The following is a 27,034-nucleotide window of genomic DNA, read 5'->3' as shown; positions in this document are numbered from 1 at the left end:
TATACTTTCTCATAAACCTAACAGGCTGCTATATAAGGCCCAAATCTTCCCTTCTTGAAATCTAGGAGCTTTGCCATGGTTTTAAACAGGGCATGACTAGCTCAATAGTATACATTTGGCTAAGAGATTAACATTAAAAAACCCTCAAAATTAATCCATATTTAACAGTCTTAATTTAAGGTTGATATATGGTGGCATGTATATAGTCAGGCAGCTCTTAGTCAAACAAGCTCAAAACAAACAAAAAATCCAAACAAAGGGTTGCTAAAATCCTAACTTATTTTGTAATCACGTATTGGAATAGCAGTTGTTTTTGCTGGTCTGCTCTGCCTTTCTGTTGGCTGGGTTCCCTTTCTGTGTGACAGATGTGCTATTTATGGAAGGGGATTCTGAATATTTTAAAGCACTGGCTGTTAGGATCATCTCGTTCCCAGCCTTTAAAATGAAAGAGAACAAAATGCCAAATTACTTCCCAAAGAAAAACATCCAAATTAAATAGATATCTATTTAATCTTCAAAAAACAAAGAAGAAGGGAAAAAAAGCAAAATCAGATTGCCTATTTTTTGCACGGAGTGAATACGTACATACAGCAGTCTAGTTATTGCTGTGAAACGTTTTCTGATTTAATGCAGTACTGGCTATTAGCTTTCACTTTTAAAACCAGGTACTATTTTAGAAAAAAAAATCATAGTGTACACAGTTACCTAGAAAACGAGTGTGTGGTTGAAAATTTAGCTGCTTTATTTCTCGGTTGTATTGTCAGGTCAAATGTAAGATAGCGCTTCTCTGTACAGATCTGGCCTCACAAGGATCTATTTATTTCAGCAGTCGGCCAGAAAACATTTATATTCACTTATTCATATGGTAAACAATATTTACCTAAAGAAATCTTTCAGTGAAATATTTTCAGAGCTAAGACATCAATCTTCACAATTCTGTTCATGTGTTGGGTATCAGCTTGCCGTATCTACGGGTAGAGAGATAAGAAGCTGTGAGAAGTCACTGAAATAGTGTGTGTGGGATTCTGCTCTCTGAACAGGTAGAGCTCAGGGTTTGTTTTACCTCACCTGATGGTTTCGCCTTCTGGGAAGGTAATTCACGTTATCTTAAATGGCGGCGTGGTTCTCTCATTCTCCCTTTGGAGACACAGTGACAATGAAAATAAGCCCGTTTTTCTTATTAGGCATTAAAAAAAATCAGATTAGCAGGTTTTAATGCTTTTTCTCTCTCTGTTTTTGATGATACACGCATAGTATTTTATTTTGAAGGTTTCCAGAAAATAAACCTTTTAAAGACTTACTTATAAAAATCTTTTTCCCGTGATTACTCTTGCAGTCTCTGCAGAGGCTGATACCAATTTAACGTATGCAGCTGAACAATGTGCATGCTATTAATCTCAGAAGGTAAGAGAAAGAAAGATATTCAGTAGGTGATGTGAAATTTTTAATTATTATTACTATTTATGCAGCTGTGGTTTAATATTTCAAAATTATTTGTTTCTTAGAGACAGCAGCACTTCAGTATCTGCATTGACCTCCATGATGTCAGAATGTCATTGTGCAACCGTAGCTAAGAAAAGCCTCCGAGGAGAGAGAAGAGAGAGAAAAAAAACAAGGAGCTTTGCATCTTCCAATAACATGAGATGTGCATATACAGTACGTAGCATTTTGGGATTCATACTGTGGTAGGGAGTTGTTGCTTTCAGTTTGATTAAACAATCATTGTTTCGTTTTCCTTGCTTTGACAGTGAGTATGCTCGTACGCTGCTTAAGTCTTCTTAGTGCTATCTAGGTCAGTATACTAAGGATAGCTTTTATGCTCTGTAAGTCTGGCAGATACCGTGCCTGACAGAGAGCAGCACCACATTTTCTTTTCTTTATTGTATCTGAGGACAGAACAATGTTTTAGAATTAATCAGAATTGTATACCACGTAGCACCTACCGTTTCTGCATTGCAGATATATTTAGCTCTAACACTGCTTGTGGTTAACAGGGTGTAGCGTAGACACAGACAGCTGATCATGCAGTCAGACCCTGCGCTCGTGTGGTTTGTCAATACCGCTCAGGATTTTGATGGACTGTAAACCAGAGGAAACAGAAAGGAAAGAAAAAGAAAGGTTTTATTTGTATGGACATTAGACCTTTATTTATGCTTTTTTTGCTAGCATTGTCTTTTTATTTTATTTTTGAATTCTGAGTCTTAAAAATTAGGAAAGCACAGCAAATGCACCCAGGATTTAATACGTGCGACGTGAAATCTTCCTGCATCAAGAGGATGTTACTGTAGTCAATCCAGCGTCTCTCCAATAAGCAAGAAGATGGTTTTGTTTTCCTCGGCAGGCGGACTCAGCCATTGCACAGGCAGATTTTGATAAGAATTTGAAATGCCTACTACTGTATCGCTGTAGCATTTGGAGTTTGCTAACAGTGTTAGTGACTGGAGCTCATCTTGCATCACCAGTTGATGACAATTTTCTTTGTTCCCTCCCACCCAGTTGAACCAAGACTCTGTAGCTGATACGCAATGTCACTTACAACATTAATCAGATACTGCATTTAAGGTGAGCTGTCCCTTGCCTCCTCCCTTCCCAGAGCTGTGCTGCAGTATGTATCTTACTCCTGCAAGCCTAAAATGGCAGGCAGGATTAACGTTGCTTGTGCTGTGTGCATGCTGTGTATTGAATTCATTATACTGTGCCTAGTATCTCAAATGTGGCTATGTAAATGGTCTGTGTGCCATGTCATGCAGTAGCGAAGACTGGTTTGTGCTTCATTACAGGCTTAGATATTTGGGCATCACCTTAAGAATTCTTTTTTCATTTGCAGTGTGGTGAGCTGTTAGCTTGTCATCACGTTCAAACCACATTATTAGCCCTTGGAAAGGAAGAAAAAAAAAAGAAAAAAGGCAAACTGTGCTTCCAGATGGTGTCACCCTTTTTCTTCTTGCGTTTACTGTAGTTTAAATAATGTATATTGTATTGTTAATTAATGTGAATATCGAATTAAAGCACTTGAAACTTACATATTTATTATGCAGGTAGGAGGCACGTCAAATCTATTTTTAACTCTTACGCAGTTCACGTTGTGCAATGGGCTTTGGTTGTCAAGTTTATATTTTCAGCTGCGATAGCAATAGGCTGATTTTCAGTAAATGTGACAAGTGGCCTTTGCAGTGGTCAGCTTCAAGCTTTGAACCCTCTGAGGAAGAGGAAAAAAAAGAAAACAACCTTGTGTTGCAGTCTCAGAAAACCTTGGATGAGGACATCTTTTTCCCCCACTCCTGCTTTCTCTATTGATAAACTCGGTTTTCCTGATCACGGTCTATTCAAGCTGCTTCCCATCTGAATTTTGACAACTGCTTCTAAAAAATTATCAAGAAGACCAAGAATAGAACTTATCTCCATCGCTTTACATAAAAATGGCTGGGTGCACTGCCATGCTAACACTGCACTAAGTGGTACACGCAGGTAGGTTGAGATTTGCATGTTTTACTGATTTCTTGGTCAGTGCTGAAGGAACATGAAATGGGCTTTGGAATGTAGCTTTCAGTTAAAAAAATGTGTTAAACTGTTCATGAAAACAGCCTAATATGAAATTGTTAGCTTCACATACTGGCATGACAATTGTTCTTATCTGTTTTTTAAAAATCTATTGTGAAAGTAGAGCAATCATGTCTGTTAAAATAATCATATGTACTAAGGGCGTGGCAACGCTTATGCAACAAAAGAATTTTTGAAAACACTATTGATTCAGTTACATTTTAAAGCTGACTACAAGCATTACTAAGCTTGCAGCTAAAATGCAAAAATAAAAATTGAGGTAGATAAGAAAAATGAAAATTATTTAAATTCTGTCGTAAGCGGTTTTGTGTTTTGTGCGAAATCTTAAACAAAGATTAACATGCTTTAATGCTTATATTTTCAGTATTAGCTACAAACATAAACCTGCAGTATTTTTTTTTTATTTTAAGGTAGAAGGGCTTTTCAGAGAGAGATTGATATAGATGGCCCTGTCAGCTTAAACTGAGTATCAGTTTACTGAAGTGTGTTTTACTTCACACAAAACAGGTTATGAAATAAAAACTTCACAGCCTGAGGTACCAAAACATTCATTTGAGCATTAAGGATAAAAATAATGACGAGTATTGCATTACTTACACCAACTTTTGTAATATATTTGTTTCAGATTAATATTGGGCCAGAATCAGTTTCCTTGGCAACCAAATCCTTTTAAAAGGTGCACTAGTAGAGATGTAGAAAGATGTTATTCTCTTTAATAGCAATATCACAATGCAAATGGAAATTTTGCAGTTGTTTCCTTTCAGTTCTAAATGAGAATCTGATCTCATTTTATGTTTCCATGCGGCTATCATTTCTTAAATGATGCCATGTTTGTAAAGCTGTGCACAGCAAAAAACTGTTTTATTCCTGCTTTGCATGGGTTGTTTCCAGAAACGTATCCCGGGTTCTTTTTTTAATTTAGCCTAGTCTTGCATGTAGGTCAAGGTTTGTACTGTGTGTATATAAAGTGATGGTTTCATTATCACGAGTATAAAAGGATCACTGTAATGTTTAGCAGCTGAGAAATGTAGAGAATCAGAAGTATGTTTAAACCTTGTTTCACCTTTGCTGAATTCAGCCTCAGTAATGCCAATAAACCTTTCTTTAAATAGTGGACCCATTCTGAAGTTCAGGCAAAGGACTGTGTTTAAAAATACTGGAGAAGAACTTCTGTTGGATCTTAATCAACCCTTTATAGAATAAGCTCACTTGTGGTCTGCGGTAATTTGCAGACCTTACAGATGTTGCAAAATTTAAGTATTATAATTCCTTATTTCTATTTTTAGCTAGTATTTTTAACAAAATCAGTAAAGTTCAATCTTGGGTGTACCACAGGTTAACTGCTTATGCAGAATCATATGTTATTAAATGTCTCCACTGGGCTTATAACGTAGAGTATCTCCCTGTGAATCTCCTTTGTATACGACTTGAGAAATTCTCACTACTGCAATGAGACTTCTGCAGCAGGGTGGCCATTTTCCTTTCACGTCCTGGACTTTAAAATGACTAAGTATATTTTGCGTGGATAAGGACCCAGCACTGAAAATAAATGCAGACAAGGTATTTAGGAGTACAGCCAATTATCAATAATAGCCTTGACAGTGTCAGTAATATCAAACTAATTCTCATTTATTTCTAAATATATCAGTTCAGTGCATTACACATAAACAGGGTCTAACTGTTCAGGAATATGTCTTGTCATCTGTCTTGATAGGCTTAATAATGATAATAATGCTTAATAATGATACTAAAACCATTTGATTCATAATTACAAGATTAGTTTGATGCAGTGCAATATTCCCCTGTTCCAGCTAAAGCAGCAGAACTGAAAACGTAATAAACAGCATCTCTCAAGTGACATATAAAAGTTTGCATTTTTCTGTAATTTAATTTCTCACCAGTAGCTTGCTTCTGATTATTTTCCTGTCTGAAATGTTAATATGGGGTGTGCCATTACATGTAGTGATCAAAACGGAATTTCTTTGTTTATTTCTTGTCTGTTTTTTTTAACGGAAGTTGCTGAGCAAACACTATGTAGAAGCAATCGGTTTATCACCACTGATATTTATCTTTAGAAAAGATGGGGCACTTAGCAATAAACTGTCTTTATTATGTCTTTGTGTTCAAACACACCCACTCAAGGCATTTAAAGAAAGTGTAGCCCCGTTACACGAGCATGCTTCGCTATGGTGGTTTTAAATCCATTTGCAAATTTGCCCTTTTGTTAGGGGGTGCAAGTCCTCTTGTAATTAATATGGCTATACTGAAGTGCTTTTATGAGTCTGGAAAAACACGTTAGCAGCCCGTGAATGGTAATTTCTTCTAGCTAAAGAAACTGATTTATTTATTAAAGAGGAGTCTAGTAATTAGCAAGCTGTTTCCAGTTTGACTATTATGCGTGGGTAGCTGGATGTAGTTTAATGGTAGTTACATCCAGCTCATGCAGAGTGTCAGAATGGTATGGCCAAAGGTGCCATCAGAAATGTTGTATAAACGCCGTCCATCCATTTCATTCTCTTTGGCCAAGGGGGCTCACTGGGGCACACAGGACAGGGGCAGTTTTCCACACCTCCAGCACAGCCTGTGAACGTTATTGTTATGAGGGCCTGGGTTTGTTGGGGTTTTTTTCAGTTTTATCATACAAGGCTAATTGTTGCTGCTGGCTCCTCCCTTTTGTAATTTAAATGTGTTCTTTTATCCAGACAAATTCCATTTCTGACTAACAGAAAATATGTACAAAGAACGAGTAAAAAATGAAATCAAACTAAAAATCATTCACTTGGACACTGTCCTACTTGCTTGTCAATGATCTGCTGGATTAAGGTTACTTCTGCCTCCAAACTTCATTTTGATTTGAAACTGCAGGTCCCTCGGTGTGACATTGTGTTCAGATAATATTTGTCAGAATATGAGACAGGCTCTGGTAGTGATGAACAGGTACCAGTTAACCCTTTGGGGACATCTAACGTCTGCTGTATTTTATTATGTGAATTGCTTGATTATGTTGTAAAAAGCCTTTATTATGTATAATATCACATTTGAATTCTAGTATTATCAAGTTTGGGAATTTTTTAGCTTCAATAAGGTCTTTTACTGCTGGTTTCCTCCAAATGTGATGTTTAAGCTTCCCATTCACCATAGTAATTTGTGAATATGACTTCATTGGTATTTGAAGTAATAATAATGGCTTACTGCACTTTTCTTTCAGTGTGGCCTTTGTTATGGGCAGATGTGAGCTATAGAATATTTATTCAAATCAATATACACTAAAAAGGTACTCAGATTAACCAACAAAAAAATGAGCTCACCTTCTTACCTTTTAAAGCCAAAGTAATGGACCCTGTATTTCCTGTATAACATTATTTATAAAAGTATATGGTGTATTTGCAAATGGAAGATGGAACTACGTATTCTTAATTGCTGCTATAAAAATGTCTGTCAGCTGAGCCATAAGGCCTTATCTGTAAGATTTTGCAGTTGCTCTATGGAACAATTGGATTTTGTTTAGTATCTTTGAAACAAAGCCCTGTTCTGAATGATTTTTACACTGTTACACGATAACCTTATTAGGATGCTTGATAGATAATAACATAAAATCAGGATGTTTGACAACCATGAATATTCATTTAAGCAGAAAGATACAGGAAGTATATTCCAGAGAAAAAAGTTGCCTAGAAATGTCACAATCACAGATACTGTGATGATATCTGTGACAAAAGACATAACAAGAAAAGCAGCAGAGTGGAAAGAGAAGAAAGAAAAGGCCTTTTGAAAGGCCTGCAAGAAAACATGGAGGCTGTTAAGATGAAGGAGAACTTGTAATTGGTTTCAGCAGTTTATGTGGAGTCAGGGGAGCTGACTAGTAATGATGATTCTTTCTCCCTGCACCACCATTTGTTTTCTAATCTGGCAAATTGAGAAGGTAAATGTGTGAGGAATAATTTGGATACAGCTGAGATGGAGGAAGGGAAGTAGAGCTAAGGATGGGTTTTAGTCTAATTTTTCCAGAGACCCCAACAAAAAATGATTTTAAACTTGAGAATGTCCTTACATTTCTGTCTAGAATATATTATGAAACATTATGTCCAGTCTGTACTACACAGGTTAAATCATAATAAAACAGTGCAGACAGAAGCAGCATTCACAATTTTCTTAGTGGTATTGTTTGTGTTGCTGGTGTATTGTAAGCCTCTCAGATGTACATTTGGAGTCCTACAGCACTCCAGGGACAATTCTGATGAATTACACAATGTATCTAGAAATTAATACTTGTCTAATAATTTAGACATTACATTTGGATTTTTTCTTTGCAGGCCGACACACAGTAGCCACAGAGTTCACAAAATTACTGAGATGGTTTTGCCGAAAATACCTGTCGATACCACTTCTGAAAGACTGTAACAGAAGAACAGCCTAATTTTAGGTGGGTAAGTTTATGGGGTGATTACAGCAAGCTGAAACCTCTTTGAACCACATTGAAATAGTGCTAAAATATTTAACACTTAAAAGCCACTGCATGAGAGTTAAAGTTCTACGTTTTTAATAATCATTTAAGAGCTGTTCTCACTGTGGTTCCACATTGCTCTATTCTGATGTCAATATTGCTGGATTTTTCCAGCTCCTGCCGGATTGTTATTGCCATAGAGGTTGGATAAACAAAATCAGGCAGAAGAGATCTTTGAAACAGGTTGTTACAGCCTCCAGTGATCTGTACAAACCAAACGCATTGGCAGGCAAGCAAACCTCCTGAGCTTGCCAGAATGTTAACTCCGGATCCCAGTCACTGGTGCTTGTCACAAATCTGTGCTGTACAGTAGAGACAGAGGAACTCTTGGTGCCAATGCCCTTTTCTAATATTGTTGTTTTGGTTAAGCTGTATATAGTTCATCTAATCTCTACTTTATACATGACTGTAATCAGATGTATGACAAAACCTCTTGAATTGTCAGATGCAAAGAATACTTTGTAAATTCAAGTGTAGTATTGTGATAAATAATTCAGATATTTCAAAATGAGAGTGTTACCTTTTGCATGGCGTTTTCAAATATTAGCAGTTTCCTTTCTTCTTACTGTGAATGCGCAATAATAATCTTGGCTAAAATAAATATGTCTGGTATCTGTGGTTTAGATTTGAGATATGTATGTATTGAATGGAACAATCTGTGAAATCCTGATTAATTCATTAATTTTGAAGGTGGTTATTTGTATCATAGAGTATAATTTGCATTACAGAAAGGGAGTAGTTTCGTTGATTTCGGTGGCACTATTTGCACAAATTTCTGTAGGAAACAGTTTGTTGCATCATAGTCACTAATGCTGTGGTATCTCTAAGTAGGAATAAGTAATTAAGGCTACCAGGCAGAATGTAAGATAAGGAACCAAATTAAAAAATAAACAAAGCAAACAAACAAAAATACCCACAAAAAACAACAAACAACCACAAAACAACCAACCACACCACCACAAAAAAACCCACTACCCTCTTCAATTTCTAGAACATCTCAAAACATCTTCTGTGCTTGAGTTTACTTTTACAACGTAATATTGTATGACACAGAAAATGGTAATGGATTTTTAGAGACAATAAGATGGCATTGGTAGTTTAAGCTAATTAGTGAAACATTAAAATTAGATAAATTCAGGTTACCTGGACTTACAGAAGCAATAGGCTACGAAATCTAAGTTGTACCTATTTTAAGTAAATTATTATAGAACATTTGCTTGGTATATTTTAGGTAGAATACTGGGCCATAACCTGTTTCCGTGGCAACCACATACGAATAAAAGGTACATTAGCAAAGCTGCAGATGTGTGTCAGTGAATGCTTATTAAGCAGCCCAATGCATTTACATACCATGTGCTCACTATAATGCATGCATCTTGATAATCACCATATAAAAAGATTTCTGGGGATGGCCCAATGTGGATTCTTAATATTCAAAGGTTTTAACCTAAAAACCTCATGTTTTCAATTGAAATATCTCTTGTGATTTTTTTTTTTCCATTGCACTTTTAATTGGACTTGCAATAAACGGGTAAAATTAGCATGGTAGGCTTGGTCTGCAAATTGAAATCTTTCTTTAAGATTCTGAATAGTTAAAGCACTGCTTTACGACAACAAAAAATGGCTGGAAATGAAGGTTTACAGCATCTTTCAGAAATGCTCAGGCATTCTAAATGTGTATCTTGTACCAGCATCAGAAGCAGGTGGGATTATACTGTTTTACACCGTGACAAAATAGCGCCACTAAATAAAAATGAAACTGGTGTTAGTTGTAGCACTCTCATGCTATCCAATGTATCCAGGCAAACAGACAGGACCAAGTGTTGTCTTTTACCAGTTAACAACAGAAAAAGGTGGGGAGGGGGAGAAAAAGCCGTAGAAGTCAAAATGGCAGCTGTTCATGGACTTTCAGATCAAGATTTGGATGTAGCATTTAGGCAGCACTCAAGGCTTTCTGTGCAAGTGTGTCTACAGTATGGTTTATATTCCTGGATTTAAAAGAAGCTCAGACATATAAGATCAGTTTTGACAAATTTGTTTACTGACTTCAGTAAGTTTATGTACAGGTTATTTTTGGCCTTTCTTTTTAAGGTATTAATTTGTATACAAAATGAAAGGTGCATACAGCCATTTTGGTTAACTTTTATCCCAAGATGATAGGTCTAAGAAATAAGTCTAAAATGCTAATGATTAAAAAGACAGAAGTGGGAATCTGCAAATCCTGACTTAAATTCAGTGGGTGTAATCTGATAAATTGTTTACGTGACCAGCAGCCTAATTAAAAGCCCCTTGAAATCAATGAAAAGATTCCCATTGACTTTTTTGGCTTCATACATAACAATGAGATTTAGCAAATAAAGATGATCCTGACAATGCTAAACATTTCCATGACTCTCAACAGTCAAGTACACCAGAATCTACTATTGATTACAGATGGCTTGAAAAGTATCACACAAATCTTTTCATTATCTTGAACCATAAACAATGTTGTTATCTACATCTCATGGTACGATACTATTAAGGCTTTTGAGTGAATAGGAGTCCAGGAAATTATTGAGGAGATGCAAGTCAGCTGTTTTTTCTTTTTATGATTTGTTGCTCCCATCTGAGCCGAGCTCATTCTCAGGCAGGATTAGTGCTGGGACAGCTCACGCTGGTGGCAGAGCACGCAGCACAAACCAGAGCTGGAGCCATCGATATTTTCTTCTTACTGCCAGCTGCCACCTGCCTTTGCTACAGTCCTTCACCGCATGAGCAGAGCCCCTGCCGGAGCTTTTAGGTTGGAAATGTGCAGCAGGATGGAAGAGGAGGAGTAGGGCTTGGGCTGGGCCAGTTGGGTCAGTGCAAAATGGAGCAGAAGAATGTTTAGGAGCATACAGCCATAGTTATTGTGTGTCCAATAAGTTCTCATAATAAATCACTAAAGTGATGCTTCAGAGTTATAGCTATCACTTGTTCATTGTTTTTGGCATGCTAAAGTTCATCAATCTAACAGTAAAACCATTAAAATATTTTGCAATATTTTAAGGGATATTGGACATCAGTGGTGGCCAATTAGCTTGGAGACCAGTTCTAGCTTTCAAAATGGCTGCGTCCAGCCTCTAGCAGACCAACTAAGTCAAGTGTTTGCAGGGGCAGGGATTTAGCTCTGTTTTCAGCGCAGCATGATTTGCTGCATCAGCTGTCGTGCAGGGTGAGGATGGTGCCTGGCCTGGCCCCGCACACCTGCCTGCGCAGAACTGCCATCCCTGAGTAAGTGGCTCAGTGGCTGCTCCTGTGCGTGTCGGTTCAGATATTCAAACGATCTTTCCTCTGAACATTTGAAAAATGAGAGGCTGGGTTCAACTACTTTTATTTTGCCTTTCTGATAAATGAATGGGCAGCAGACTACCACATAATAATTGTTCAAAAAGAACAAAAATGGTTTAATTTGCTACTTTTGTTTAAATCTATTCAAATGTGTAAATTGCTACATTTGACAACAGTTAACAACAGAAAAATGTCAGTTGTTGTCATTCTGTCTGTAAACATAGCTTCATGATTGCAATTGATCTGTGCTAGCTCAGGACTGTGATGTGTCCCAGAAGCGTAGGAGGCCAGAAAGTGGCTTGTCAGCAGCACATTAAAAGATGAGACTTAAATGGAAAATAATACTGATCTTGTTCAGAGCTAGCAAGATGTAAACTCAGCTGATTCTTAGTAGCAGCACAACATGAACTTTTATATTTTGTGCAAAAGAATTATTTGGATTTATGTCAGCTATTGTTGCTTCATTTTCTTTTTTAGACTGCTGGAGAGGCGAAGGTATAGTTACATCTTTAAAAATTGCTTGTATGCGTTCTGTTTAGTGTTATTGGGACTCAGATTAGGCCATGCCTAAATCCTCAGGAGTTAACATACCTTGGGGAAAGGCTGCCTTTGGTGCACAGGCACAGCTTGCACAGTTCGACAGCCAAGTGAGTTCTGCCGGACTCCCGTGCGCAGACCTGGAGGCGCAGGCAGCTGCTGGGGCTCTGTGTAACCGCGCTCCTCTCCCATCCCCTTGATGCTGGAGGAGAGCAGAAGGGTTACACCAAGGAACTCTTTCCCTTGCTCGTGTAACAGAAAGAGGAGTGAAGCACTTTGGGCTGCGGGGTCCTTCGCACATCCCAGCTCTGAGGGAAATGCTGGTCTGCCTGAGGGGCGCAGAGCAGCTGAGGCCAGCAGCAGCGCCGGCGCCTCGGGCCTTGGCAGGGGGAGCAGTGAAGCAGCCGGTCCAGCCAGGCCTTGTTCTCATGGGCAGGCACTGAGAAGGACACCAGCCAAGCCCTGGCCAAAATCCTGTCACTCATGAGGAATTTGCAAGAGTCGGTAGTGCTATATATGTTGTTTCCTGCTGCGTAAGAACCGAAACTGCTTGACTAGAGAGGAACATTGGAGCATTTTTTCTAGGCAGTCTGACATACTCTTAAGGAAAGAATAACACGTGGCAGGAGCTGCAGGAGTGAGATTATCAGACTTCAGCAAAGCATCCAAACACCACCACTTAAGTAACCTTGGAACTGTTTTATACATTTTAAAGAAGTAAGAGTTTGCTGACAATTTTCTCTGTATCTTGCAATTTTACCATGTAAGTAATCCAAGGCTAAACTACTTGGACTTCTATTTAAAAAGAACATAATAACTGTGTGACGTTACGTGCAATCGCTTAGGCGTTTAATGGGAATTGGTACACATACACTAGCAAGATTGCTATTTTTAAATTCTATCATTTGTGTTGATGGCAATCAGGACTCTGAAATCAGGGCTGCAGATGCAGATAAATCCTGTCTGACTTCGCACGGTTATCAATGCCGTCCAGTCACACAGGCCTGACTGCAGCACCAGTTCCTCCATTTTCTTTGCAAGCAATTGGGTTTACATGAAACATTATCATGAGAATGTAAAATCTTGGGTGCAGCCAAGACGGTCTTATAAAGAATTTCTTACTTATTTTTAATACACAAGGAGCTGATGAGACTCTGAATTCCAAAAAGGTCAAATGATCAAATCATATCTCTATGGAAATAAATACCTTCAGTTACAGTATTAGTCACAGAAGAGGTGATTATTTTTTTAGTGGATGAGCCGAAGTTCTGAAGTTGCCTTATGAAAACACCCTATAAATTAAAAAAAAAAAAAAAGAAATAAAATAAAAGAAAGAAAAAACAAGGCGGTTTTCTCCAAGTCTGTTATATTGTTTATAGATATTAAGACTACCAGAGCATCAAATGATCAAGTACAAATTAATTAATGTCTCCACATTGGGGGTATCTGCCATACAAATGATGGTTATGCATCTAATTTTCAAAGCCATTTAAAATAATAAATTTTAATTAAGATTTAGGGGGAATTCATCACCTAATCTTCCTCAAATTTGTTTCATGTAACCTAAAAAGATGCTTCTATTTATTGTTGTTCAGTAATGCATTTTTTTCTTTTAAAAGATTACAACAAGTTTAATTTAATCCATATTAATGCATTGTGACTGACAACACATTTGTGACAAATACTTCTTGTGCCACTTATGTCAGAAATCGTCATTAATATATATTAATATGTATGTACACACCTAAAAAAATAACAATGAAACAATAGTAAATAAGCAATAGACAAATTCCAAGATCAGAAGTAACCTACATGTGAGTACAAAACTTCATTTCTCAGTTATGTAGGTTGGAATAAAAAGCAAGGTTGTGAAAACTTTGGGACACACTTTGCTTCTGCAATCGACACCGCTGTGTTCTTCACCTCCGTGTTCCACCTCCCACGGCTGTTGGTAAACAGCTCCTCGTCAGGAGGTGAAACATGGTTCGCTTTTGATAGCATACAGTCCTAAAATAAAAAGAGACTCATTGATTCAGCAGGTGAACTTATTGATTATAATTCTGGTGATGCAGGAGCAGGAATTAAGCTCTCCACAGAGATGTTCAGTATTTCTAAGATAATCTTTTTAATGTAGATCGTGTAAAATAGTGAAAGCAGAATATATAGATCGGTCACTGAAATTATGACAATATGACAACTAAAATGATGAACACATTTCTTTCCATATGTATTAAACAACCAGGAAAGCACATGGTAGTTCCCAGACAGAATGCTGGAAAGATGATCTTCCATCCTTACAATAGGTTGCATGGCTTATGTTGATATGAAATAGTTTCCTCAGATGATAAGCAGCATTTATCGTGAAGGGGCTCCAGCAAAGTTCTGACTTCCAGGCCCATCAATGGTGACGATGAATAGTTCATGCTGCTGGATTATTATTTTTTTTTCCTAAAATGAAGCAGTTCCTACTATTCAGTGCTTCTAATGCATAGGCTTGAGGTTTTAAAATGAAGTAACAGTCCAATAAAAGCTCATACAAAATAGGCTGTAAAAATAAACTCAGAGTAGCCTTGGGCAAAATGAGTATTTTCAAGCAAGCTTTAACGAAAAGCAAATGGTCCTGTCCATTTTTCTAAGTGTTTTCCACCTGTCTCAAAGCCCAGGTTTTCCCTTTGCTTCCTCATTCCAAGTACCTGGGAAAACAGGTTTTTCTGTTTAAAGTGAGAGGCCGAGGGAGAGAATATATCTGGGAAGGCCGTACTCAATATATGGAGCATCTGGCTAAATGAAATCACGCCAATTCCTTCATTATCTAGGTAAGCATTTGCAGGGCTTACGAGGCACTACTGGTACAGTTGCAGTAACTGATCTGAAAAACGCTAAATAAGAGAATAACACTACTGCTTACATTAAAAAATCCTTATGATACTGTACTAATTTCTGCACATGCTTAAAAAGAGATAATTAATATAATCATGTAAAGAAGGCAAATGTGACTGTACTTCAGTATTAGAAGATTATTTATTTCAGATGTTTTTTCAAGGGAATAGTTAATCTCTCCTTCTCAGCGGAAGTTGCAGAACTTATGCATGGAGGTTCAGCTCCATAAATGCTTCAGTTCCTTCTACAGGAAAAGCCTTGAAGGAGAGCGAGGCCACCAAAACCCTTTGTTAGGCTGCAGAGAAATTCTAAATGCTGTGGACAAAACTGCACTGATGACCACGGAGCAAGGGGCTGGATACACGGAACACTGGCTCCTTCTACACTCACAAGGAAATGACTTGGCCGATACGCTAAGTGCCGCAGCTGGCTGTGTAATTAAGAACAAGCATGTGCTGTACATAGACCAGCGAGCAGGCCGGGCCGGGCCGGGCGCGGGGCTCAGCCCGCGGCTCACAATCCGCCGCGACCGATCGCAGCAAAATGGCGCCCGCGCCGTCCGGCCGCCCTCACGGGCCGCGCGCCGCCAGGAAGCCGGCACCTGTCACGTCACCCCGCGCCCGCGCCCCCCGCGCGCCGTCACGCCGAGCGGCGGTGTCGGCTTCCGCCCGGCCGCAGACACCCAGACATGGTGCTCCCGCCGGGCAGCGCAGACACAGTGAGTTGCGCCGCATTCGAGTGTAACGGTGCGTAAGCGGCGCTGCTGCCGCCAGGGAGAGTCACGCTGCAGGGGAACGTGCGTTGCTTGCGCGGCTGGGCTGCGCTGCCGAGCGTAGTTGCCGCCCATAAACAGGAAGCGCCTGCCCGGCGGCGGGTGCGGAGGTTCGGTGTCCCGCGCTCCGCTCGGAGCCGGACAGACGCACCGACCCGAACGGGCCGCGTCAGGGGCTTGTGCAGGATGAGGAGACGATCGCCCTTGAGCTCCGCAGGGCGGCTCACGTTTGATGTGGCTGCAAAAGCCTTCGTTTCGTGTTTGGCTTTACCGGGGAGAGGGCCCGGGGCGGTTCCTGCGTGTCCGGCTCCACCGTGTGGGCGAACGGGCGAGGAGGCCGCGGGGCCTCCTGGCTGCTGCTCCGGCTCCCAGCCCGGGCCCGGACCTGCGGCGGGGGCGTGGGCGAGGGGGTGAAACCTTCCCCAAGGGAAAGAACCCGACATGCAGCGGGAAATGTGTTTATTTTAGAAATGAGTTTAGGAGCCGGGTCAGTTGCAGGGGCCCTGTTGCAGCGGCAGGACTCGCTTTGGTTTCCCTGGATGAGAAGCGTTGAGCCTGCCCTGGTTGTCAAGGCTCTTTTCCCCGTAGCAAGAAACGATCGTAGAAAGCGTAAAGTTTGAAGTGAGAGAATTACTTTGGGATGCTGACATTAGGAGAGAATTACAGCTCTGGAAGAATGGGTCATCCGGTGGCTTCAGAGATCTGCTAATAACAACAGTGAAATATTCGTACACTGAATTCCCCCCAGCTGTCTGAGTTAGAAGAAACAGTGCGAGGCAGATAAAAAGGATTTAAAGCCTATAATGCTCATGAGGCTGTGACAAATAGAAATATTAATATAGTAGGATGTGAGCAGTGTGAGTCTAAAACAGAAAAATTATAAATATACTTGTAGAAATAATGCATAGCTATGTAGAGTGGAGTGCTAAGCTGCAAGCCGCTGCAAGCCGTTAAATATAATTAGACATGATTAAAACTTCCCCGCTCGCCTGAGGTTGCGAGGAGGGAGCGCGGCCGAGGCAGCCGGCAGAGCCAGGCGGGACTGGGGGAGCGACTCCAGAAAACCCGGGGCTGGCGGGGTACAAGTGATGGCTGGACAGCAGGTTCCCGGGTGGGCAAGGACCAAGGTAGCAGGGCTGGGGGAGGGCTGTGTGCTTGGTTTTCTGTTTTGCCTTTGTTCGTGACGTCTGGCCCTATTTCTGCTCAAGAACAAAACAGCGCCCTGTAGGAGAGTTAGGTACAGATGAACGTTTCTCAGTTGGGCAAAGAGACAAAACAGAGATAGCCTTCAAAGTGCATTAATAGGGTGGAGCGAAACCAAACATTCAGAAGATTTATGGAGCAAACGTGTTTCCTTAGCGTCATGTTGATAAGTACCAGAAAATAGTAGTGTCTTTAAAATCCCAATAGAAATGTGTGGAATAAAAAACCAGAGAGAACTGTTATTACAAGTATCTTGCTGGATATTTTAATTTTATTTTGTGTGGGTACTAGCCACTAGCTCTATTTTTTTTGGTTTGGTTTGGTTTTGTTGTTGTTGATGATGCCGCTGTCTTATCGTTCAAATTTAGGTGGCCGGAGTGGAATAACAGAATCTCTCCTCATATGCAATGGAGTACACTTACTTGCCTGGCAGTGGATTGCAAAGTTTAAAAAGGGTATTCCTAGATTTCTACAGTTCTTCTTTGGCAGTAAAAATTGTAATACTTGTTATATTTGGATTCATTGGCTAGTAAAACTTGTGATCTCTTTGTTTACTTTCAAATAATATTAATATAAAGCCAGCTTTTTCCCTTGGCAGTGTCCACGTAGAGCTGGCTGCTCTAGTGTTTATCATTAGCAGTGTCATCTGTGAGGCATAACTAGTCAAATTTGTGTTTGGATGCATCAATGTCTGATCTTTCCTTTAACCTTTAACATTGCTTATTTTCACTTATGACTGTTGTCCTGGTATTCTATTGATGTCAGAAAAGGTAACATTATAGTTTAATCAACCCACTGAGCATTACACTTAGGTTTCAGATGAATATTTAAATCTTATTTCTCAAAGTGATTAAACAACTTTTAGTTACAGGTTAAGTCTGTTATTGTTTTTGCAGAAAATCTGCAAATAGTAAGGTAGCTCCCAATCCAAAAATCTGCTGTTCAGAAGCTAAAGTTGTCTGTAGGTGCACCACAGACTATTAAGCTGTTACAAAGGTACTGTCCAGATTCCTAATAAACTATTTATGCCTGGATTGAGAGTAAAAAGTATCGAAATAACAAAAGAATTTGTGCCAAAAAAGGATGACTTCATAGGCTGAAGAGTTTTGCTGACATTTAATAGGTCAAATGATACTAACATATCTTTTGGGCAACATATATAAATACTAGAATTTCTTCTATAATTCTATAATAAAGATAATACGGAAGAATAGTAACATTCCAAATGGATTTTCCAGCATTTTAATCAAAATATTTAATAATAATACATCAGAAAAGTTTGATCTCTATGTATCTTGGTCTCAGTAGAGCTCCCTTGGAAACTGAAAAGCAGGTTTTCCTTCTGCGGTATGAACTGCAAATAGAATGTAAAATACTCCTAAAATATTCAATTTATGTGTGTGCTAGGTAGAGCATTCTGATTTTATAGCATTTCAGAAACATTTTTCACAAATGCGGGAAGCAAGACAGGTAGAATAAGAGGCAGTAGAGAATCATTACACATGTGAATAAAGGAACTATTTTGGGAATGCACAGGTTGAGACAGAGAAGCAAGAAATGTTGGCTGTGAAAGTCAGGCAGGAAGATGTGCCAGGGGAGGGTCAGGTTGGACATGAGGAAAAGGTTCTTCCCCCAGAGGGTGGTGGACGCTGGAACAGGCTCCCCGGGGAGGGGTCACGGCCCCAAGGCTGACAGTGTTCAGGAAGAGACTGGACAAGCGCTCAGACACACGGGGTGACCTGTGGGGTGTCCTGTGCAGGGACAGGAGTTGGACCCGACGATCCTGTGGGTCCCTTCCAACTCAGGACATTCTGTGATTCTATGATCAGTTTGCTCTGGATTTCTTCTGTATAGCTTTCCAATGAGACATGTAACAGAAGGCTTAGCACACATTAAAAAAAAAAAAAGAAGTCCAAATAGCAAATGATAGTTTACTATCTTTACACAAGGAGCCTAGTTCAGTGTTTTACTGAGCATACCATAATATCCAGGACTACAAAAACTGGCAATCTAGGTACCTGAAAGCAGAAATTGAAAATATTCACTTTTCTCGTTGGGAGGGTAGATTTTGAAATAACTAGTTGAATAATAAGACTTCTACTAAAAGCACTTGGCTTTGTAGGCCTTGCTTATAAATGCCTCTTAGTGTAGAAGTAGCAGTCTGATATATTTAGCCAACACTCTGTCAGATGATGTGTCTTTGAACTAAAACCAGCTGTCTCCAATAAAGAAACAGAAAAAACACAGGCAAGTTCCTATGGGGCAGTTGACTGGGAGGTAGAGTTGACATCATTAATTTCCTATGCTCAGGAAATAGCTCTATCAATAGCTCCTCTTGTGAAATGTTTCTGATGTGTGACAGTTGGTTTCTAATACCACATCACATGAGCAAGTCAGATGTAATCTCGGACATTGTCAATGAGAAAAAAAGAATCAATTACGGGATAGTGGCTACTTACTTGAATAGAAGTGTTTTGTCAGTGTTCTTTCGGTAGGAGATTTGACATCCTAGAAACTATCGATAATCGTATCTGGGTTTTCAGATACCGAACCAAAGGAGATAACCATACCGAACTGCTGTGAATTTCAGGTTACCATTCCAAATGAATAAATATCTCTTACTTTGAGCCAAATAGGTGTAATAAACAAAGACATGAGAAACTATGATTTTGAGCACATTGTGTTTGTCTTCACAGTAAGGTTGGCATCGTGTTTTGTATAATTTGATTTGCAGTGAGGAAGTTGATGGATTTGTGATAGTGCCCACAGTGTAACTCGATTACCTGCAGCAAGAGTGTCTGTCTCATATTACTTTGTGAAAAAGACCCTGTTTTCAAGAAAGCTCCTAAATAGCTTGGGTGAAAGCACCAATGTGTTCTAAATGGCCATTGCTATTTGCTTAGTGAATATGGGTCAAACCTTCATTTCACTGTTTGGATCAAAGCTCAAAGCTATCTGAATAAATATATTGGCTTTTTTAATGTAAACTGTTTGAGGCTAAGGGTCATCACAAACATTTTCAAGCTTAACATTTACATTTGGAGCTGGAGATGGAATGTTTAGAAGGTATTTCTAACTTAATAGAGCACTACCATGTGGTATTATTTTAACTTCTCTTACAAAATATCTGTAGCTGGTCATTTTGTTTAAGATGCATTTTGATTCCAAGTTCCAGTGCAGTGATTGGTAAGTGCCAGTAGGACAACTATCTCTTCATGATCTGAAGTCAGAAATGGGCAGTGGTAGTGGAAAGCACTACTCAGAGGTGGGGAAAAAAAAAGGGACAAACCTCATTGTATGGTAAAGATCTGAATTTGTACAAAACAAAAAAAAATCTGGTTGAGAGATTTTCTCCAGATACACACTGTCAAATTCATCAGTTTTGCCAGTTACTTTTCATTCTATTTTGCATCTTTTATCTCAATTAAATAAACCAGTATATTCATACAGTAACAACCTGGCTAATATAAACATTTTTTGTCAGCATTAAACCTCATTATTACAAATTAGTGGTTATTTAATGGTATTTACTATTGCAATTAAATCTCATTATTTGGTAGAAATTAAGAACACTATCATATTATAAAGTGTGAACACTATAAATCTAAACTATAACTGAAGAAAAATGTTCTATTACTCCCTACTTGTTTTACTCACTGAATTTATAAATTCAGTTACTTATAATTTTTCAGTCATTTTAAAGTAAGCGTAAACTATTTATCTAATTAAATGCAATCACTATTTTAAAAATAATGTTCTTTTTACCTAAAGAGTGTTGTAGGTGCTCCGCTATTGTTTACAAACTTGTGTTGCTCATGCATTCATTTGTTCATAAAGCCTTATCCTGTAACTGAAACTTTATTGCATAGGATCTTTGATCCCTGTTTCAAATATCAGCTTGGCAAGGGGATCACATGCAGTTGTGTTGTAAAGTCATTTCCTGACTAACAGCCCCAGAAAACAAAATTCTCAGTATCCACAGAACCGCAGCAATTCAGCCTTCCCCGCAGTGCCTGCCAAACACCCCGTGCCCCAGGGAGTTACCCCAGGGGTTCCGCGACTCACTTTCAGTGGGAACTGGGCAGGTGCACCTGCGGGCACAAGGAGGGCAGGTGGCCGCGGTGCCCAGCGACAGGCATGGGGGGCACAGAGAGGATCTGCTGCCTCCTGCTGAGGAGCCGCTGGTGTTCACGTGTCCTTGAGCTGCGCGTAGGTCGCCTGCAGTGTTGCTGGCAAGATGACTTCAACTTGAAATGCTACGACAAAATTGTACTCATTCTTAAAATTTAAATGTTAATGAATTAAAAATTTATATAAAATGAATAAGAACTATCAACTGGATCTGTAACTGAAATGGATGAAAAATGCCTGCTAAATATATTAACACTCTTTTTTTTTTTCTTGTAGATGACAGTCATGTCCCATTCAAAGGATCTCAAGGATGATTTCCACAGTGACACTGTACTTTCTATTTTAAATGAACAGCGCATTCGGGGTATTTTATGTGATGTCACCATAATTGTGGAAGATACTAAATTTAAAGCCCATAGCAATGTGCTGGCAGCTTCAAGCCTTTACTTTAAAAACATTTTTTGGAGTCGTACTATCTGTATTTCAGGTCACGTACTGGAGTTAGATGATCTGAAAGCTGAAGTGTTTACAGAAATACTGAATTACATCTACAGTTCCACAGTAGTAGTTAAGAGGCAGGAAACTGTAACGGACCTTGCAGCTGCAGGGAAAAAACTGGGAATATCATTTCTAGAAGATCTTACAGATGCTAATTTTTCAAGTTCCCCTTGTCCCTATGCATACTGCATTAGTGAAAAAGGGGCTGTCAAAGAGGAAAAACATGAAAAGAGACATGAAGACTCTGCAGTGACAAATGGACCACGAATTACAAATGCGTTCTCAATTTTTGAAACGGAAAACAGTTTATTTTCTCCACTTGATCTGAGGGCCAGCTTTAAAAAGGCATCTGAGACAGCACAAGCTCCCAACGTCAGCCTCGACAGAAGCAACGCTGGCAAGGATGCTGAGCCAGCCAGCACCCTGGCTGAACACTCCTATGCGGTTTCTTCCGGGGCAGATAGTTTCCAAGGAACACCTTTTCCTGCACAGGACAGCAGCCCTTCGTGCAAGACGGGTGAAGACCACTATGAAAATCCCCAAGCCACGCCACTCGTTCAGCCGGGAAAACAAGCATGCAGCACTCCTAAGGCGGCCTTCAAGCCCCAAGGTGCTGGATCGGCTACATCAAAAGGACCGGCCTCTACAGTAACCACTACAGAAGCCCAACATGAAGCAGTTGCTGAACAGACAATAATTTCCTTTCCAAAACCTCAAAATAAAGCAGGACACTTCAATTTATCCAGAGAAGAGGAAAACCGTTCTGCTAATGGCTCTGGATCAGTGGCAACTGTTGTTGCACCTGTCTACAATTGTAACTGTTGTGGAAAATCATTCAATGAGAGGGCGTTACTCAGTACTCATCTTCAGCTCCATTCAGAGCGTCAGGAAACTTTTGTATGCAAATACTGCAGCAAACAATTTGCAGGTCTAAATATACTGGAAAGTCATGAACAAGTCTGCATGAGATCGAGTAGCTTATCGGTTAGCAATGGAAATGAACAAAATTTTGCAGATAACTATACTGCCACGGATGGAAGGAATGGAAGTTCATATGCAAACACAGAGCCTCTGTTGTCTGAAAACAGCATCACTGATTATTCTAATGCAAACTGCACTTTACCAGAAACAGATCATTTGGTTAAAGTTGTGGATGGGCAGATATTATATACTTGCATCGTTTGCAAGCGTAGTTATGTAACACTGTCTAGCCTTCGAAGGCATGCAAATGTGCACTCGTGGAGAAGAACATATCCTTGTCACTACTGCAATAAAGTGTTCGCGTTAGCTGAGTATCGCACCAGACATGAGATCTGGCACACTGGAGAAAGACGGTATCAGTGCATTTTCTGTCTGGAGACTTTTATGACTTACTACATACTAAAAAATCACCAGAAGTCTTTCCACGCAATTGACCATCGTCTCTCAGTAAATAAAAAGACAGCCAACGGAGGCTTAAAACCAAGTATGTACCCGTACAAACTTTATCGACTCCTACCTATGAAATGCAGGCGACTACCTTATAAGTCCTACCGAAATGCTTCCTATGAAAATGTTCAAACAAGCAGCCAGGTTAATGAAACTCCTTCTACTAACTGTTTCATTCCGAGTTCTCTTAGCTCTGAGCTACCACCACTGAATTTTCAAAGTAATATAATAGCAAACAACAGAACGCTTCCCTTGGATACATCTTCGTGTAATGATACAGCATCTTCCACAAATACTCAGAAGAATTCTTCCTCTTGGGGAGTGGGTGTCTTAAATTCTGACCTGCGAAAAGACTTCTACACAGCTGAAAAAAGAGCTTCCGCTGCTGCAAATGACTCTGCTTCTCAGGAGTGTGATTCCTCAGTTCCATCTTTACCTAATGTGAATGAAAATTCAACCTCTGTCATCAGTTACAGCAGTTCTGCGCCCTCTGTTATAATGCACAGTAGCAGAATTTCATCAGTAATAATGCACGGTAAAACAGTAACTTCTTTAGAAAACAGTAAATCGGAATCTTCAAATAATCTACCTGGCCAGTCTGCAAGGGATGACTGTAAATATGGGTCAGATAATTATGGGAAGTGCATTACAAAATCAAAAACTATCAAGGACAAAAAGAAAACACTGCTGTGCAACAGAGCAGAAGCAACTGAGGATACTCAGCACGTCACAGGATCCGGAGGTTCATCTAGCAAAACAACAACTGCACAAGAATCGAGTAAAACTGAAACATACATTGCAAAGCCTGCCTTACCTGGAACATCTACTGACAGCAATGTTGCGCCTCTTTGTCAAATAACAGTAAAAATTGGTAATGAGGCTATTGTCAAAAGACATATATTGGGATCTAAGCTGTTTTGTAAAAGGGGCAGAAAATCTAAACATGAGTCCAAACAGGACAATCTAATTGAGGAATCAGAAATGGAGATGAAAGAAAGAAGCCCGTCTAGGCTCTATAGCTCAGAATGCCTGGAACTGACAGAAATGTGTGATGACGTAAGTGACCAGGACTCGAGTGATAAACCCTGGAGACCCTATTATAATTACAAACCGAAAAAGAAATCCAAACAGCTGAGAAAGATGAAAAAGACCAAGTGGAGGAGAAAGCACGGAAGCAAGAACACCATTACGGAGAGCCACAACACGAGCAGTCGGGAATATGTGCTCAGGAACGCTCCTGAGGAAAAGGTGATGAGTCAAGAAGAGAACACAGAAATGCCCAATCTGCATTGCGAGCTCTGCGAAAGAGATCAGTCTTCCACTGCAGAAATTCAAGAACACGTCCACTGGCATGTAGCTGCTTCAAAGCCTTACATTTGTGAATTATGCCAAAAACAATTTCAAAGTCCATCCACTTTGAAAATGCATATGAGGTGTCACACTGGGGAAAAGCCCCACACTTGTAAAACCTGTGGTAAATGTTTCTCAGTTCCTGGAAACCTACAGAAACATGAACGTATTCACCTGGGTGTCAAAGACTTTGTCTGCAAATACTGTAATAAGGCGTTCACTTTAAATGAAACTCTCAAAATACATGAAAGAATTCATACTGGAGAAAAACGCTACCACTGTCAGTTCTGCTTTCAGAGCTTCTTGTACCTTTCTACCAAAAGGAATCATGAGCAAAGGCATGTACGTGAGCATAATGGAAAAGGGTACGCTTGTTTTCAGTGCCCTAAAATTTGCAAGACAGCAGCTGCTCTGGGAATGCACCAGAAAAAACATCTGTTCAAAAGTCCAGGTCCAAAAGATAGAAAAGAACAGTTTTGCAATGAAAGCACTAAACTTCTGGAAAATCCACATTTCCTTGGCTCAGAAGGAAGTGAAGTAAAAAATATACAAAATGTAACTCCAGAAGTTATACTTTGAGTGACAGTTGTGCAAAAGAGAAGAAAAATCCGAAACCATGTTGGAGAAAACAGAGATGCATTGAACGAGGAGAAATCTCCACTCAAATGACTATCATTTACTAAGATCAAATTTATTCCAAATAACACAGAAAGGAAAAACTAGCATTTGCAATAATACAAACTTCATGTGAAAGACCCAAAATACTTTTGCCACAATAGACTTCTAACATGTAGAGAGAGAAACAGAAAAAAGGAAAAAAAATGACCAACCAAAACCCTTCTACTAAGCATTACAGGAAACTACTCACTGAACTATTTCACAGTGCTGGTTTGGAGTCAGAGTCATTCTGGGTAAAGTAAATATGTAGGTTTACAGTGTACTCTGCAGAAGGAATTTTTGCTGCAGAAACCATATATTGCATTTTTTTAACAAAAAGTAATGTGTCTATAAACAAAATAATTGTAATCTAATGTATTCTAAAGTCAAGGTGGGAAATGTTTCATGAGCTTGGGTATGCTGAAGTACAGTTGAGTTCTGGCGTGCTTTTCTGTAACTCAACATTTACAAAACATATTTAGGGGCTTAAACCTCTTTTTCCTTTCCATATTCTGTTTTGCAGTTACCATAATAACCGTTAAGTCTGAGTGCTTGTATGGAAAGTATTCCAGATCTATGATATCTCCGAGACATTTAATAAAGATTCAGTGTAACTCACACTAGCCAGTCTTCCAAACTGCATAAATCCCAATGTCAGTGGCCTGGTAGAGCTGTTCAGGTACATTTGTCTAAAGAAAACTGTTCTCATGAAACAGCCTAGCTTAAAGAAATCCTGTATGTAAACGTCCACCCCCTGGTGGGTCTGCAGCTCCTGTATTTTAGAAATACCATTCTCAGCAGCAGAAGAGGAGGTTTAGCCAGAGTCTTCCTCCTTATCCTGGAATAATGTCTGGACAGAAGTGACACAGCAACTCCTCATAAATACTTTGATTTTGGGAGGAGTAGGTAAATACTCAGATTCTTGCTTTCATATATGTCCTTGAGGCAGCCCCTCTGTATTAACAGGGACAGGGCCGGTTTGGGGGGTTCCCTGCCATCCCCATGCCTTAAATACAACATCTAAGCATCCATCCCTTCTCGGTGATCCCCGGCACAGCGGGGCTGCAGCTGAGATGCCTGGAAGGGGGTGCTGGAGGAAGAAGAGTTAGCCCTTCGGCCTCCCTCACCTGCCACACCGGAGGGTCGCGGTGAGCCTTGCGGCTTCACAGTTTGCGAAGAATCGGGAGAACAGGCTTCTGAAAGACATCACCAAAATATTACAGTTGAAATTATTTCATGAAGATGTGCTTCATTTTAAGAAATTTTTAAAAAGTCAAAGAGTGTTTGTGTACAGGTTGCAGTTTATATGGTAGGGCTCTGTTGTACTGTATCTGCATTTCCAATTAGTCATGTATGTTCATCTCTATGAAGTGTTAAAAAATTAAGTCAGGACAAAGGTTAGTGATCCTGAACTTCATTGTCTGTGCAAATATGGTACACAGTTTGTTTACTTTGTCCTCTTGAATATTTTAAAAGAAACTATAGCTTGGGTAGAATAAAACTACAATTGAAATGATAGTACAGTATTGATTGAAGTAATAATATAGTCCACTTATTTATTCTATCATTGGTGATTGCTATGAACCCCTTGAGAAATGTTGGTTTCATGGCAGCTTTGGTTTCATTTAAATAAGGATAACAGAAGAATAAACACAAGAAAGTACAATGATGTTTCAAAGGAAGTACACAAAGATATCTTCCAAGTGGACTTGTATGATGATAATTATAGACCAAAGCAAATAAGGTAGAATATTTATAAATATAAAGATAATTTTACAAATATTTTATATAACTGTATAGTTCATAAGAAAAAATATCGATAGCTTGTGTTAGGCTTGGGGGGGGGTTTGTATATTTTGATAAAAACACGACTTTGTAACTCTGTATATTCTCTACAGTTTATAGCAAAGCAGTTTTAAGATGGCAATGTCATGTTTATAATTCAATTGTGGCACTTTTACTACAAGTAACATGTTGCAGTAATGAGTCAAGTATTAATGACCAAATTAGAATTAAAGTAAGTGTAAGAGAAGGTAAATACTATACGTTGTCAAAGACTGTAATTTGCTACATAATCACATCTGTATTTTTGTTTAGAAGAAAATATTAAATGCAGATGTTAAGGATTGATAAAGAGTCTAATTTTATTTTTAGAAAGAGTGATTATAACTCTGTTTTTCCTTAATTAAAATAACATCTTCCTA

General features: G+C 39.3%; 1 protein-coding gene and 1 long non-coding RNA gene across 14 annotated transcripts; one reads left to right on the top strand and one right to left on the bottom strand.

Annotated features, from left to right (window-relative positions):
• Positions 1–837: 837 nt before the first annotated feature.
• Positions 838–2,074, bottom strand: LOC110361114 (uncharacterized). The gene is made up of 3 exons (XR_002417473.2): positions 1,944–2,074; positions 1,069–1,137; positions 838–968 (listed from the first exon to the last, which is right to left on the bottom strand). It is a non-coding gene; the product is annotated as an uncharacterized LOC110361114 (long non-coding RNA).
• Positions 1,278–27,034, top strand: ZBTB38 (zinc finger and BTB domain containing 38). Of its 13 annotated transcripts, none has more exons than XR_010474468.1 (4): positions 1,278–1,404; positions 1,506–1,656; positions 2,497–2,562; positions 2,828–2,965. XR_010474468.1 is itself a non-coding variant. In XM_021292106.2 (4 exons), the coding sequence occupies exon 4, from the start codon at positions 21,174–21,176 to the stop codon at positions 24,750–24,752; it is 3,579 nt and encodes a 1,192-aa protein (XP_021147781.1). In that variant the 5' UTR covers positions 1,506–1,656; positions 2,497–2,562; positions 7,875–7,984; the 3' UTR covers positions 24,753–27,034. The 13 variants fall into 13 exon arrangements, 9 of the variants coding, with proteins under 9 accessions (XP_021147781.1, XP_013223595.1, XP_064929055.1 ...); XM_021292106.2 differs by lacking the exons at positions 1,278–1,404; positions 2,828–2,965 and adding exons at positions 7,875–7,984; positions 21,174–27,034; XM_065072982.1 differs by lacking the exons at positions 1,278–1,404; positions 1,506–1,656; positions 2,497–2,562; positions 2,828–2,965 and adding exons at positions 3,233–3,468; positions 7,875–7,984; positions 17,135–17,221; positions 21,174–27,034.

Source organism: Columba livia, chromosome 9, assembly GCF_036013475.1.
Source record: "Columba livia isolate bColLiv1 breed racing homer chromosome 9, bColLiv1.pat.W.v2, whole genome shotgun sequence".
Lineage (NCBI taxonomy): Eukaryota > Metazoa > Chordata > Aves > Columbiformes > Columbidae > Columba > Columba livia.
This window is presented reverse-complemented; position numbering and strand designations above follow the sequence as displayed.